Genomic DNA, 16,801 nt, shown 5'->3' with positions numbered 1-16,801 from the left:
GTGTGTCTGTGTGTGTCTGTGTAGTCAGCTTAATTCTGGTCTTGATGTGAACCCCAGAGAGGGTAGTTGCTACTGTGGAATAAACCAGCACTTATACAAAGAGAAACTGATTTTGTCAAGAGCCACAATTTAAATGTTTATTTAAGCTGAACTGAGATATTGCATATGTTATAAATTGTCTTTGTCTGAGACATATTGTCTTTTTAAGACTGCTGTCATTTCCTTACAGTTGTGGTTGAATTTACTATGGTCGTATGGTTTTTATTTTATTGATTTATTTATTGATTTATTTATTTGTTGCTTTTGTGCTTCCTTGACTACTGCAATGTGGCCAAGTCCTCCTCCACCCATTTTTCCTGGATCAAAGTATCCTTTTGCATAGAAGTAATGGGCGGATGGTTTTAGTCATCAAAGACCTTTTTTTCTTTTCTTTTTTTTTTTCAAAATAAAATCAAAGTTCAGTTCATTAATTTTAAAGACTGCACTACTTTTAATTTGCTTTGGAGTCCTTTACCAAGAAACTACTTTGTTCAAGCTTTTTAAAAATGTCCCAGAAATTAATCATATGCCACTAGTGTTTGATATTCTAGCGGTGTCTTTCAGGCCATCTTTGCTTTCAGTGTGTATTTCTCTGGTTTCTGCACATTCGTGTTCACACTCATGTAACTTGATCAGCTGTCCCCACATTAAGCCTTAGTAAAGCAATGGGATGTGTTTGAAATGTAATCATCATGGATCAGCGTTGTCTACAGGTGTTAAAACACTGGGTTCATGTGTCCTGTACTGAGTCCCATTTCATCACGTTTAACACGCTTAGATATTGTATGTGCCTGAAGAGAGTGTGTGTGTCTGTATCCATAGTTATGTACTTTCTCTGTACACAGCGGCGGTGGGTTGCCATACAGTCTGCAGTGTTTGTTCTTGTTGTACCTGCTGCTCTCTAGTGTGACGAGTTAGTTCTGGAACCTGGTCTGGCTGCCAAACACCTGTGGGGGTGTGTGCGGGTGGTGTGTTAAACGTGTGTTATGTGATGAGCTGTTACAGCTCTGGAAAGCTGGGGCCATTGCTGAAGCTTTTATCAGTCTGGTAGTATAGCTGGGAGCAACAACACGCGCTTCCTTTTTGGATCCCCTTCCCACCCCACTATGTGTGCGCGTAATTGTTTATGTTTTTTGCCCTAGGCGTGTAATAGACAGCTATACCTTTAGTCTGTGTTGGTGCAGTCTGTGGATAATATTTGCTCACTCATTCCAGCTGATGTCGGTATGAAGTGAAAATACTTTGATAACAACTGTCAAACATGATGTTTTAAAACTCTCAAGACTTTATAGCAGCAGAAAATGATAATTATATTTTAGTGTTCAACAAAACATTGCGGGGGGCAAGTTGTTAAAAATAACAACAAATCTTACTGTAAAGCATTTTGTACTTGTCTGTTCTCTTCCTCAAACATTAAGCAACAGCAGAGGCCATGGATGGGATACTAAAGTGCAGTTAAAACTAGAACTAGAGGTTTTAGGCTTTTGTCATCGTGAGCATGACCTAATTTGGCCTCAGTTGATCTTAAGTTTGTGCAGTGTGAGTTAAGCAGAACTGAAAGCTGTGTAAGAAAGCAATATCAAGTTTGTGTAGTAGTAATTTTGTAATTCATTCTTTTGTATTACCAGCGTGTAGTTTGTCCACCTATGCTTTTATTTTTTTTTCTTTGCTCTTTGAGTCTGAGTTCATATCATAATATTTTTTTGATAATCCGCCTACAGATAGATTTAGAGCATTGTAACATTTCAACTGTTTAGCTCTGTCTGTAGATGTTAAACAGATTATCTATATGTAGATGTGACAATTCATGAACATACTTTAACCAAGATGTTTTTTGTGTTTAAACCTAACCAAACTCAACTATAGTGGTGTAATACTTTAGAAAACGATTTAATTTGTTAAACAGTTGAAATGTTGAATCTCAACTAATAAGCTGTTGAAATGTGTCCTATATGTAGGTGAAGTGTTTTTTTTCTTTTTTAAATATTTTTGATAAAGTGTTTAAATGTGTGTTCTAACTGCCCTGTCTGTGCCCAAGACTTATCACTGTGTTGTAACAGGCTTCTTTTTGTGTCCAAAGTTGTCTCTCTGGGCAAATACACCTCTGATGATTGAAGCACTTAAAACTAGGAAAGCTACAATCAGTGTCTTTGTCCCAGCTTTGCAGGATTGTTCCTTAAACGTTTGAGACAGTCACCCTCAAGGCTCTTTTTGGTATTGCATAACCGGACTTCTTCCTCTTGAAGGAGCAATAGGAAATGGTGAAGTATAATTTCCCCCTCCAGGATGAGGAGGGCAGAATGGCAGAATGGGCTGTGCTGTAAACATAATAGACGTGACATCTGCAGTTGTGTGTCTACATGCACACATAGAAACACACACGGTCATATACACATTGAGCGATGGCCCCATTTATCACCCTGTAATACTGTTACATTATGGTCTTGCGTCCGGTTGTTGCTTGGCAACAGTCATTTCCCCTGTGGTCGTCACAGCAGTGGTTGCTATTTGCAGCACTGTTGCTCAGCTGCTGTGTCCAGGCCTAATGGCCCATTGTTTTCATACGCCGCCGCCTCACACTACTGCTGCAAGATTACTAGTTCCATTTGAATTGTGTAAGTGACAAAGTCCATTCCTTGGAAGAGATTTAGTTCTTTGTTGCAGTAACACCGCATGTACGTCATATGGGTGTAATGTTCACTTTGAGATCCCTGAATAACCTTTGTTGATGAGCCCTTGATTTCTTGCACAGACAGTTATGTACCATGCTTTGTGGTATTCAAATGTTTCCTTTCCTAATTGTTAAATTAAATGGAATTTAAGAGGTGTAATTGGGTTATATAAAATGTAAAACCTTAACCATAACATGAGGAGATAAGTGGAAGTTTGTGGCATTTATTAAGTGTTATCAAATGAGACAAAGGTGGTACCCTAAAAGGACCAGTGTGTAGGATTTTGTGGCATCTAGGAGTGTAGTTCACTCCCTTCACCCTCCCTTTCCTAGCGCAAGGGAGAAACTATGATGGCTGCGAAATGCACCGAAAATGTAACTGGCTCTATCTAAAACTGCTGTTTGGTTTGTCCGTTCTGGGTTATTGTAGAAACATGGCAGTTCAACGGAAGGCAACCGCCATTTGTAGATTTTAAAAAAACGCTCATTCTAGGGTAACAAAAAACACTATTCTTATTTTCAGGTTGTTATACACTACACAAACATATCTATGAATATTATATTAAAATGGTATGACCTAATTACACATGCCAGTTCTAGTCACACGCTAAGTATTATAAAGAATTTTTATAGAGAATATCAGTTCTGTATGGTGCTTAAAATGTTAACTGAAAAAACACAAAAAAGGAAGCCCTGAAATAAATGTTTACCATGTTGAGTTTATGTTAAGACTGTGCTTGAAAGGTGTTGACTCATTTGGTCATTTTAGAGGTAGTTAGTTAGTAGTTTTGTTCCCAGATTGGACAAAATATTTGAATATTAGGTGAGAAAGCAATATGAAGGTAAAAATGATGTGTTGAGAGTTAATATATAGTGGCCACATTGATCTGGTTGTGTTATTTAGATAAGACAGGTGAAATGAGAAGTAGTTTAGTGGCTAACTGACTGAATACTTCTTGTTGGTGACAAAGTGTAGCTCAGGTCTAAGAATACAAATAAAATATATATATAAAAAAAAGACAGCTAAATGTTATCTTCCTTTTTTTCTCCAACATCTGCCACTGAGGTATTGAGGTGTCAGACTATCTACATTCAGTTCACACTAATTTTCCACTACTCTTTTCTTTTGTGAATTATGCTGATGATGACCAGCACTAATTAGCTAGCATATCTTCCTGTACCTATTTATATGTTAGAACAGAACTGAAATGCTTAACAGTTATGAATTTGTGCTTTTGAAAGGTTTGGGTTGGTAATGGCGGCACAGAGGTTAAGCAAGGTGCAGGCAACACCAAGTGGAGTCGTAGTTAAAATCCAGTGTCAGTTTTAATATTGATTTTTATATGGTTTACAGGGTTTGCACTATTCACTTAGCTATCTTGTTCAGCCTCTCTTTTTGAGCTCCATCCATGCAACAAAAGCTGCAGAGACCCTAACCCTGCCACTCGTGGGAATCCATGTCTGTGTTGTCCACTGTGAAAGTCTCAGACATAACCTTTTCTGCCTCTGTTGTCTCTTTGTAGGGCTCCAGAGATTATTTTGGGCCTGCCATTTTGTGAGGCCATAGACATGTGGTCACTGGGCTGTGTGATAGCTGAGCTCTTCTTGGGCTGGCCCCTCTACCCCGGAGCGCTGGAGTATGACCAGGTAACATTCCTCTCACACATACACACATACAACAACTACTGTGTTACACGCACACACACTCCAAGGGAAGGGAAGGAGAGACCCTGAAGATGTAGCCCTGAGGGTGCAAAGAGGGCAAAATTATGTTTTTTTCAGACATCACAGACTACATATTTAATCCTTAATCATCATAATAATAACAATAATAATAATTCTTAGGTCTCTGCTTTCGCAGTAGCCAGCACTCCACAGTATGTTCATTATATAGTAAAACCTTTATTTGTTGTCACTCTCTGATCTCTCTCTCGCCATGTGACAGAAGTCGACAAATCCAGCATGAAATCCACCTAATACTAATCTAAGTTGAGTGAATCAGGAAATTGTTCTTGGCAATGTGTGATTATCTTCCCACAAGGTTGTGCTACACTATTGGGACTTTAAAAGGAGTCCCCCGGCGAGGGAGAGGGAGCATGGGAAAAGGCCCACATCACATTCACAGACAAGTACAGGATTACCCTGTGTTTGACTATAGGCAACTCAGTGAAGACCAGAGTTAAGCCTCATGTTTTCAGTGTATGAGTTTCGAAATTTTGAAAAAGAAAAAACTTGTACACCCTGATATTGTTTTGTCTTGGCATCTCTTTGTGTGAGAAAATAATATTTGACCTTTTATGGGCATCTACAAAGCTCTTCTCTTTGCCAAACCAAATGTTTGAAATTGGTTGGACTTCCGCAGAACACACCAAACAAAATTGACTGCTTATTTGGTTACTGTTTTTAATGCGTGTGCATGTGTCTGTTTTTGTAGTTTTTGGTGAGGTGTCACCTTCAGCAGCAATTTGGACAATCATCAGTCAGAGATAGTGGCTGATAGAGCTTTGCTGTCCAGTGATAGATCTGTTGTACCACTGGGCCATGCCAGGACGCACACTCACGCACATTGAGCCCCCAAAAGTATGCTGTGCTATGCCAAGGCTCACTGCAGTTCCACTCTACACAGCAAAATGTATTTATAAACATAAGCCTGATGGTAGACATACACACACACACACACACACACACACACACACACGTTAGCGTTTGGTGCACCATCAGCAGGTTCTCAGTCCAGTGCCCTCTGGCCAGTCAGTGTGTTTGTTCTGGGCCGTAGACACATGCACGTGCACTCATGCACACACACACACACAGGCTGTAAAACCAATCACTGTAAGATTTTCATTGGTCATGGGATTTCTGGAGTCTCATGGAATTTTGAGAGGGGTAATCAAGATGATGCATGCGAGAGAGTTGAATGAATTCTTGGTAAAAACTGAGCACATATCTGGGAAATATACAGATGGTTAATTTCACAGGAAGAATATATTTAGAATATTTATGACTTGCAAATGAAACAGTGCTGAAAACCACTGAAGATTATCAAGTGAGTTGAAATGCATTTTTATGACTTAGTTACACAGGTAAGTTAGTTTTTCATCAGAGCCATGTTTGTAACTCAGTTACTTTGATTCAGATGTATCATCTTTGTGCAATAGATCAGGTGAGAAAGTAACGAGTTGTGATTGTGAGGGAGGGGGTAAGTCTGACCTAGGCCTGCCCCTAACTTTCTTTTAGCTGCGCCTTTGTACACAGAGCAATGCAGCAAATAACAGCATGGCAGGCTGCAAACTTTACAAACCGAATCTCGTCTTAAAAATGACCTAACCACAAAATGATTGTGATGGAAGTAAAAAAAGGGTGATGGCAACACTGGACAGTGCAAGGCAGGGCAGCACATTTGTTGCCTCCGGTGCTGACTGTCAGTATAGCGGGCTAAAATACTTTTGAACCAGACACTGGAGCAACCTCCTCTATTGCTTTCCAGCGTGAATAGAGGCTCGGCTGACAGTGCTGTCAGCGGCCCGGCAGGAGAAACACTCCTTGGTGCGCTGCGATTTTATATCTAAACTATGAGCAGGATGCTCACTTTGTACATTTCGCATTACGCAGTCTCTGGTCATATTTACATCAGAAGCAGTGACGATTAAATCTGTCACTTCAAGTCCAAATAAGGAAATTGAATACGTGAGGCCTTGATGATACTTGTGTAGTTTAAGCATAAATTAATTCTTAGTACATTCAGCAAGGACTACAGTTTATAAGTAATGCAGGATTTAAACGCTCTTTTATCATAAACGGAATCCTCAGTTCATTAAATAATTCTTTATTGTGCTACATTTTTCCTTGTCAGTAACCTCTGACTCCCTTTTCTGTGTGTGTGGCATGTTTGCTGCATCCGCTTTGAGCCTGTGAAGCGCTCCATGTATGTCAGTTTGGCAGAGCAGTAAAGGTTGAAGTGCAGGGGTTTTAGCATGCCGTATTAGATAACAAGCAACTTATAGACCAGCTCTTGGCCAAAAGCCAAGTGGCAGAGTATAATGTGTTTACATGTGGGAGATAATTTCTCTGCCTCATGTTGTTTTCAAAGAGTCTTAATCGGGTTTGAACTACCATTACACCATTGGTCTATGTGATATATCAGAAATATCAGTTCATGCTATTCACTACTGGCCTGGATGATTTTTTTTTTTAGAGCACTAATGAAAAAGTCTTCAAGTCCACACTAACAAGCTGCTGACGTAAAGTTCAAAATTATATATTGTTGGAGTGCATTAGCGGAACTAAAGACATTTTTATTACCTGTGTAAAATGAATTAAATTCCATGTTGTTAATTTCCCCCTCTCCCTTCACTTTTTCTCTGCCTCCTTTCTGTTGTCTGTGTTCTGTATCTCTCTCTCTTCAGATCCGGTACATCTGTCAGACTCAGGGCCTTCCTGCCGAGCAGCTGCTCAGCAAGGGGACCAAGACCTCCCGTTTCTTTTCGAAAGAGTCCGACTCTCCCTACGCCTCCTGGAGACTAAAAGTACATGCACTCAAATATACACACATGAAACATGCATGTTATATGCAAACATGTTATAGACATGTAGTACAAGTACACATGCTCCTGTCAACCACACATTATCACCAGCCACTGGTTCCTGCGGTGGTTGGGGCACTTACACATAGATTAAATGGGAAGGTGAGATTTGAAATGAAAATAATAATAATACACTAGATAATCACAATAAGCAACACAAAACATAGTCCCATTCCTCAACGAACAGCAGGCCGCTGATCTTTGAACATCCACTCAAAGCACACCTCGTACACGGAGCCTATCAGCCCGCATCAACAGACAAGCAATACAAAGCAATCAATAGGTAAAAAACAATATAAAACATTGGAAAGTCAAGTCCTTGCAGCAAGGAACGAAAGTTTGTGACAGCACATTCTCTATAGGAAACAGCTGCATAAGCTTTTCAAAACAGGACAAAGCCAGCACACCCCAAGGAAAGCTCTAGGAAATGTGAAACTGTTTAGACTACCTGCTGAGCTAACTCTAAATACTTTTAAATGAATGTGAGCCTAATATTTATCCGTCTCTGTCCTTCCCAGGACAAACACTTTGACCACACAGATTTACATGGAAATGTGTAGTTTGCTCCCACTGCTTGTTCATATGTTATCTAGTACTTTGACCTTTCATTCCTTATCATTTAAACATGACAAACATACAGAGATACAACAGAATGTGTATACAAAAATGATACTGCATACTGCACCTATATACTGTAGATTTTTTTATCTTGATATTTGTATTCTTCCAGACAACAGAAGAGCATGAAAAAGAGACGGGACTTAAATCGAAAGAGGCCAGAAAGTACATCTTCAGCTGTCTGGATGACATAGCACACGTGAGTCCAACCAGATCAAATGACTTGGATCAAAATCAAACCAGCCCAACATAAGAGGCGCAAGAGATAACACACAATTTCAGTCACATTTGGAAACAATGTAGCAATGTGATGATTTAAATAGTTGTAACTTCATGATCACATCTCAAAACGCATTGAACCTAGTCTGCTGTGTAAGTACTCCTGTGACATGAACTGTTGTGTGCCCTGTGTGGTTCTCATATGCAGTGTTTTCTCTCTGTGTGCCTTTGCATCCATCTATCAGGTGAACTTGGTGTTGAGTCCTGATAACAGTGACATGCAGGCAGAGAAGGCCGACAGGAGGGAGTTTGTTTCTCTGCTAAAGAGCATGCTGCTGATCACCGCTGAGGACAGGACTGTTCCCTCCAGCGTCCTCAGTCACCCCTTCCTCACTATGACTCATCTGCTGGACTACCCACATAGTAACCAGTAAGGCTGCTACAACTCCCATTGACACAAAATGTCTTGGCTTGCACACTATTGTTTGTTTTCTGTTTTGTTTTTCTTCTCTGTAGTAACTAGCAATGCACAAAGAGATGGCATGAAGACGTTATTTTTTTAATGTAGTATGAACGCCAGTCTTGTAATTTTCCTCCTAACCTTCTACGACTCCCCTGATTCCCTCCAGTGTGCAGTCATCTTTCCGCATCATGGACATGTGCCACAGTCGGCCCACCAATGCAGTTTTTGACGCTCTGAATCAGAACACCATTCATTTCTCAAGACATCCTGTAGCCCCCACTGCCTCCTCTGGACTCCCTCTGGGCTACAGCAACATACCAGTTCACACGCAGGTGAGATACTGTAGCTGTGTGTGTGTTTGTGTTCTGTGTGACTGGAGCAGGGCATGTTTTACCTCTGTATTGTATTTTTCAGTGGTCAGTTCTTTTTAAACTACTAACAATGCCATTTAGCTTCTAGAATGATTCAGTCTGTCATTCAACATGAGGGTGGCTAGATTATTTCAGTTGACAGTTATGCCTGTACACATTGTCTTTTGGTGACAGCCCATTTTTCCAGGTAGAGAACATAAACAGCTATAAATATGTCTAATCTTTGATTAGATAATATTTCTGTCTGTACTGTTGACCTAATGTTGCCCTCTTCAGGGGAGAATGTGCTGCAACATATCATCTCAGAATATTGGTCTTTGTTTGTCTGTCACATGTGACACTGTCAATTGTACTCGAGAGTCATTGGTAATGTTAAATTTAATTTTGTATTTTCTTTGTCGTTCACTTGATTTCCTCTAAATCCATCTTCTAAATATTCTTTCCACATCATCTCTTTCTCTGCTCTTTTTGTTTCTTTCGATCATCTGCCTTCTCTGCCGCCTTCTCTGCCGCTCCCTCTTTGTACTCTTTTCTAATGCAGACTATAACCCAGTCAGCTCCCTCAGTGTTGCACCCAGGAATAGCTCTAGCAACTGGTAATGGTCAGTTTGGGTGCAGTGACACATTTCCACCTGCCCTTCTTCTTTGTCCTCCCACCATGCAAGGTATGTAGACTAAACACTGTTAGCAATGATTACATAGCACATTTTTGTAGTAATTTAAGTCCTTTTAATACAAACATTGCATATTTGGACAATATAACTTCATCTGTTGCAATATAAAGTGTCTAACTGTATTTTAATCTTGCTTCACCAAGATGAAATTTAGCCATGGCTTTTTTGAAGAGCATAAATGACAGGTTGTTTGTTTTATGCTTTTTTTCTTAAAGGTAACCTTAACCAACCAGCAGGGTATTCTGTTCCCATGGTAACTCAGGCCCCTCCCATACAGCCCTTACCAGTGAGGCCTGGTGTAATTGCTCAGGTAAGGCACAGACACAAACATGGGTTCTCTATAGTTGTGTAGCTTGTGTATCCTAGTCTGCAGTGTTGTTAGTCTGAATGAGTTAATACAGATCATAGCTACTGTATGGGGATCAATAAATGGTTATACAATGTCCCTGATTCTCCTGTTGTGTCCCTGTAGCAGGCCTGGTCCAGCCGGGGACAGCAGCTCCTCGTCCCAGCAGCCTGGCAGCATATGACTTCAGTGGGTCCTCCTCCCTCTCACCCCCCTCCACCACCCCCCTCCTCCCTTACCAACGACGCCACAGCTGGCCCACAGAGGATCGGCGACTGGGGGTGAGTCACCCTTCTCTGGGTCACCTAAACTTAAATCTGTGAAATTCCCTGTTTTTAATTTGGTTGCATTCAGTGTGTAAAGTAACATTCAGCTTTTTGTTGTAACATGATTTCTTAAATATAATATTATTTTGTAATGCAGCTTTGTTTGCTTTCATCAGAGTGTCGTGCGTAGACCTGGGTATTGTTTTTAAATTTTTTCTCTTCTGGTACCCAATCCATACTTTTTTTTGATACCAATTATAAGGATCCAAACATCTGGGAAATAAAGAAACTGATAGAATATCTGTGCAGTATTGGACTATATAAAAAAAACAAAAAACAAAAGAAACATTAATAACAAGGAGGAATGGCAAAGGCCATTGTAGCATCTCATCTGCCTAATCCAAAGAAGAAGAAAGGAATGTCTGATTGTGGTACTGGGAAATAGTGGCAGAGAACGAGAACCTCCTCCTTTCTCTGTGCTGAAGAGTAGATTACCTGGGTCTGACAACGCATTTCTCCTTGTTTACCGTCAGTCTGTAAGCAACACCTTATTTGCCATCAGTAATGCCCTCTGCCTCGGCTTCGGGTTCTCCAAGCCCGCAGTGTTGAGCCGAGGATGCACCAGGGCTGCTCTCCCGCGGGACGGCATTAGCTGCACTGGCTAGCTAACCAGCAGCACAAAGTTCACGTAGTTGTCTGTGCAGATAAGCAGTTGGCGGTAAAAAGAACAAACAATGTGTCCTGTCTCTAGGCGTTAACATTAGACACCCTGAGGCATGTTTACTGGCAAACTGGAGACACTGGAGATTTATTCCTTAGGTGCTGAAATTTTGTACCGTTGATGAGGTTTTTTTCCATACTCGATAGTATCGAAGCCATTTGTTGGTGCCAGAAAAGTTCGCTACCCAGCCCTAATGGCGTGTAATCTATTCCAGTCATTTTTTTTTAGTATAAGTATATATAAGTAAGTATAAGGCTGCATTATTTTTCTCTGGCATCTCTTTTTAGTTTTTTTCTTTTGATACCTTTTACCAGGAAAGTGTGTCCTCACAGCAGCCACTACAATTCAGTGATGCAACAGCCTCTCCTGACTAATCAGATGTCAGCCCTCTCTGCCCATCAGCCAATCAACATTGGAATAGCTCATGTTGTGTGGCCCCAGCCAGCCAATAAGAGGAACAGACACAGTCACAACAGGTGAGATTCTGCTCCTTAGTCACACCTTTGAAGTTTAACGTATCTGTTGTATTTATTTCTAATATATCCACTGTTCTGTTTAAAGGAACCTGTCCCACCTCAGCAACATCCACATATCAGCATGTCGGACCCCCAAGATAGCCGATGTTGTTGGACAGGCAGTGGTGCGAAGGGAGCAGCCTCGAAGGGAGGTGCCTCTGGTGGAAACCAGGCAACCGGAAGTTCAGAACACGGATGAAGAGGACGATGATGTAGAGGACGAAGTGAGCTGCTTCAAAGAGGTGGTACCAAATGGTAACAGCCACCTGGACCTGTCCAGTCAACAACAGCGAGATGTGGCGGTTCTGATGGGCGACACACCAAGCCCTGCTCCCAGTGTGATCAGCATCCATAGTGAACTGACCGACGGAGAGGATGAGGGGGAGGATGAAGACCCTCAGAGGTGCCGTCTGAGCGAGTGAGTAACATCAAAGCTCTAAGATGATGGAATTGGGATTATCAGAATCAACCTGTTCAAGCCCATACAGAGACATAGGTGATAGACAACAGCGACCTTCACCTGCTATATGGTAACCTGCATTTTTCTGCTCATAGGTGTAAAGAGGAGTGTGTGTGTGAGGCTTGCAGAAACACCAGCGTGTCTATGGAGAGAGTGTGTTCCCTCAGCAGCCCTGACAGCAGCCTCAGCACCAGTTCTTTTGCCTCCAACTCACTTCAGTCCAGTCCCTCTGTCTCACCGTGCAAGAGACCTAACAGGTAGTCTTTTGTCCAAACTAAGGAAGTAATACAAAGAAATACACTCCTGTCAGTTCCCATCATAGACATACAAATATTGTACAAAAATAAAGCAGGGCTATCTTGGATACAGCTGCTGCCATCTTATGCTGGTGGAGTCTGAGCTGTAGTGATCAGGGTTGGTGGTGCAGTATCGAGGTCCCGCCCATACACTCGGATGACTCAGTCCCAAGCTGGGCAATCATGACGTGAAACCCACTTTTTAAACATTAAATAACTAATTTAAAAACCAAACTTACCACAAAAATAAACACTTGAACGTACATCAGCGTGATAAGAACTAAATGACAGAAACCATCTCTGTGAAAAATGTATCTGACGTGTACTTGGATTGTTGTCCAACTGTAAATGGTTCCAGTCATCTAAATGTGTTATTTCTCCTCCGTATTCAGCATGTCTGAGGACGACGGCCACGAGAGCGGCTGTGACACAGTGGAAGGCTCCCCCACGTCCGACACATCAACCTCCCCGCGTGGCAACAGTACCTACCGTTACCTTGACAATAGTAACCACAACAACCGCCCACCTTTGGCTGCCATGGTAGCGTCACTGCCTTCCCCTGCAGTGCAGGGCAGGAGTCCCCGTGGCGTCAGGACAATGGTGGTTCCACCAATGAGAGTGCAGAACAATAACACTCAAAGGACAGCGGAGCGTGTCCAGAGAACGGGTCAGTGGAAACGTTTACCTTTTGATAGGGATCGAATATTTCTCTTGGTATGTTTTTGTACTGTGTGACTTGTTTTCAATATAGATGGAATGGATTTCAGAGGTGAAAAGGAGAGTGTTGTCCATTGGATTTAACCTTTTTTTTTCATTAAAAGCTAAAATACTGATGCTTTGAAAATATTGATGTGGAAAAATTGCAATATTGTTTGTGTACTAACACAGAAGTGCAGTTTTTTTCCTAAAATATGTGTCATCTTGCCACCTGTCATGTGGTCTGTCACCTGTGCTTTGGTGGTGTCTGCTTTGCAGGTCATGTGGAAGCAGTAGCGGCTTACCACCCCCTAGTGGGTCATAGAGGCTTTAACAGGTGATCAAGAGACACCAACAGGGAACCGGGCCACATTGTACCAATACCTCAGAGATGCATCCATAGGAGGCAATGCTAACATTGCTTGAGAGTTTTCTTTGTTGGCTTTTCCTCCATCAAAGAAGCAATTTCTTCAAGGAAAGTTTTCAAGGAAGAAAGAGGAAAATCTTGAGACAATTTGCTGAGCTGGTGTGTTTGTTCCTTATCTGTTACACATGCACAGTTAGATAACAGTATATTTAAAATATGTGTGCATCATTTGAAATTTATCAGCATCTAGTGTAAGCTTCAGTGAACCAGAATATCTCAAGGCAAAGCAAGTTCTGTTAATTTGGGTGCTGTGCAGAAAGTGTAAAATTATGAAAGCTCTCCTCATCTGAGCAGTCACTTTGGCTGATGTTGGAGGTTTTCTTCTGTTAATCCCTTAAGTAACTCACCCCAACCCTTCAAAATAATATCTTAACTGTAGCTTAAGTATCTAAAACAAATCCCATCTTGTTTGACAGCACCAAGTTATTATTGCATCAGTGAGCCAGATTTTTTACCTAAACATTTCCTGAACAGGAATCTGTTGGTTCATAGGAGTGGAGGGAAAGGTGGATGCATTTCCTTTGGTATTAGGTCAGAGCCTGTTTTTTTCTCTGCTGGTTCTTGCTATGCAGCAAAAGTTGCCCCAAGGCACTGATCTGAGATCGGTTTCACCTTTCTGTTCTGCCCAGATGGTAATTCTTAGGAATAGAGGTGAATTTAAAACTAATGCAGATCAGAGTCCATGGATCAACTTTGCTCCTCAGGTGCCTTTTCTGAGTGCCAAGAATCTGTTTCCTTCTCTTTCCCAGAATGTATGGATTTCATTGTCTAGTTTTATTGTGCTGTGTTTTATCAGAAGATTCCACAGTTAGAAAGCAAAAGACAGGTTTGATGATTCTTTAATAGCAGCATAAATTACAGTGTCTGTGTCCATAAAATGAGAAATTGCCTTTTCCTCTACACCACTAACTCAGACCACACAGATTTCATTGGAAGCAGGTTATTTTCTCGTGTTCACTAAGGTCACTGCCCTGCTATAATATAAAACCTCCTCCACACCGACTGTAATCCAGAGGGAGTGGCAAGCTTCTGCAGTATTGAGTGATACTTTACTTTGTAGTTGATCAAGTGCAAGTCTCTAGAATGGGTTAAACATGACACCTGAACATGTCCACCACTGTATTTGTTGAGTTTTTATCTATTGTTGTTGTTATTAACCTTTTAACACATTATTGTATAAACACTCACTCTGTTAACTAAAAATATTGATGGATCTTCTTTTCTTCTTTTGGTGAAATGTTCCATGTCAAATGTTAAGAACTGTTGGAAGAATGAACTACTGAGCCTGAGCTTTTGCAGCTGTCCTTAGACTGAACTTTAAGGTCCAGTGTGTAGGGTTTAGTGGCATCTAGCAATGTAGATGCAGACTACAACCCCCTACCCTCACAGTCTCATTCCAAGTGTGTAGGACAAGCTAAGGTGGCAAAACTTGTGAAATGCCCTATCTAAAGCCAGGTTTTGATTTGTCCGTTCTGAGCTACTGTAGAAACATGGCATTTCAACATAGTAAAGAACCCTCTCATTCTGTAGATAAAAACTACTCATTCTAAAGTTTTTAGAAGGATTCTTATTTTCAGGTGGTTATACACAAATAAAAACATACCTGTGAACATTACATTCTATTTCTGCCAATAGATCCTCCTAAATGTTACACACTGGACCTTTTTATATAAATAGGCTGTTTTTGTTCAGTTGGCTTCCTATTTTGCTGTGTCTTATAACGATTAGATTAATACACTGGTCTTCAGGTTTGGTTGTCTCTTCAGTTTTTCCTGCTTTTACTTTGAATGCAAATTTTGATTGTGAAAGTCTTTCCACTGCCTTGCACTGCCCTCTTAGAAATTGATTTCTTTCATCAGCGCTCAGGAAAAGAAAATATTTAGTTGTTATATATTTAGATCACAGTGTGCTCAGATGTATGGGACAAACTAGGACCAGTCACATCATTTGCTGCTCTTCAACATGTTTTGCCTCTGTCTACCTGCTAAAGCTACTCTGCACACACATCAGGATTCTGTGCTGGTCTTGTTCATAATCCAACATGTTAATAAGTTAACTATGGTAATCAGCAGTCAAACCCTTGGTGGTAACAAACATTTTCAGATGCCAAACCTGGGTTTAAGTTCTAACTGGGAATATATATCTTTCATGTTCTCTATATTGCACAGTATGCACTGTCTGGATCTATTTTCACTCTGGTATGCATGCTTGTTTGCGTTTGTAGTTGTTGGTCTGCTTCACTGTCTATAGTTTTGCAGGTCATGTGGACTAAACCTGACATCCATTTTTACAGTATATATGTCCTTGCCTGACTCACTTCTGTCTTCTCTCTATCCTAGTCTCAGAGTCCTGGTCCCGGTCCAAAGGGCGCTGCAGCCTCATAGGACAACAGAGCACTCCCTCCTCCGTCCCCCTCCTCCCATCCGCCCCCCTCCTGTCTCGGCAACAAAAGGTGACTGGGCAGCAGCAGCAGCACCCTCTGGGCTTTGGACAGGTGAATTTGGCTCTTTTCCTTTCTGACTATGTTGGAGCTGAACATATAATATATATTTTCTAAGAGTAGCAGGCCTGAAGTCGTATGACAGGAAGACGAAACTGGTCCCACAAATTATTCAGCAGAAATGACTCCTTTCTGAAGCACTTTTTGAAATACTGTTGAAATCAGTAGTAAAAACAATGAGGGCTGTGTTGCTTCGTGTCATAAAACGGGTATTTTAATGAGCTGACACAACAGCTTGCAAAACTCCAGGGCTACGTTGTGGACGCAGACAGATGTAAAAATCATGGGTGTATTCTGACAAATTTGTGGAGACTTACCTCCAGAGATAAAACTGGTTGCATAAAATAAGTGATGTCCATAATGCAAACAATATGTACCAGGAAACCTCCAGGACGTTTCTGATCCCGGCCAAGACATAGCCCAGCACACAACCTCCATGAAACCACAACATGTAGTTTTTACGCTTTAGTGTGAAATAGTGAGCTTAAGATGGGCTGGTAGGTGGATTTGTTAACCAGCTGCTGGCATGGACAGGCATGAAAGTGGTTTCAATCTCAGCAAGAAACTTTGTGTGAACCTGGGTGTTTGAGAGATTCTCATTGTGTTTGTCTGTTCTCTGTCCCAGGTGCAGCCGTACGGTTCAAACCACAGCAACAAAGAGTGGAACGGCAACTATGGGCCACTGCGACCCCACGCCTACATCCCTCCTACTGTCCACACACACACCTTCACACACCTGCCGCACAGCAGCCCCACGCACACTTCGGCCGCCCCGCACACGCACACCCAAGGCCTGCCCACACACACCCTGCTGTCCTACCCTCCCAACGGCCCCCTCACCGCTGCCCACCACCCCCACCCCATCCTGCCCTCTCGCCCTCCTCCCCCTCTCCTCCAGCACAGCTACAGTCTTTCCCACGCCCAAGGAGGCGCTAT

The 16,801-nt window shown here is 41.6% G+C and overlaps 1 protein-coding gene across 1 annotated transcript in view; it reads left to right on the top strand.

The window, feature by feature from the left end:
- LOC118330534 (homeodomain-interacting protein kinase 3-like) overlaps positions 1-16,801 on the top strand; it is a 31,479-nt gene that overhangs the window by 10,430 nt on the left and 4,248 nt on the right. The window contains exons 5-18 of the mRNA XM_035665103.1: positions 4,234-4,357; positions 7,117-7,236; positions 8,024-8,110; positions 8,376-8,560; positions 8,760-8,925; positions 9,506-9,629; positions 9,854-9,948; positions 10,111-10,265; positions 11,286-11,447; positions 11,533-11,904; positions 12,042-12,203; positions 12,635-12,909; positions 15,705-15,859; positions 16,491-16,794. Coding sequence (XP_035520996.1) covers positions 4,234-4,357; positions 7,117-7,236; positions 8,024-8,110; positions 8,376-8,560; positions 8,760-8,925; positions 9,506-9,629; positions 9,854-9,948; positions 10,111-10,265; positions 11,286-11,447; positions 11,533-11,904; positions 12,042-12,203; positions 12,635-12,909; positions 15,705-15,859; positions 16,491-16,794 — 2,486 coding nt within the window. The remainder of the gene's footprint in view (positions 1-4,233; positions 4,358-7,116; positions 7,237-8,023; positions 8,111-8,375; positions 8,561-8,759; positions 8,926-9,505; positions 9,630-9,853; positions 9,949-10,110; positions 10,266-11,285; positions 11,448-11,532; positions 11,905-12,041; positions 12,204-12,634; positions 12,910-15,704; positions 15,860-16,490; positions 16,795-16,801) is intronic.

Source organism: Morone saxatilis, unplaced genomic scaffold, assembly GCF_004916995.1.
Source record: "Morone saxatilis isolate NCDOM2014 unplaced genomic scaffold, NCSU_SB_2.0 Contig2, whole genome shotgun sequence".
NCBI classification, from domain to species: domain Eukaryota; kingdom Metazoa; phylum Chordata; class Actinopteri; family Moronidae; genus Morone; species Morone saxatilis.
Note: the sequence above shows the minus strand (reverse complement) of the source record. Positions and strands in the feature narration are given on the sequence as shown.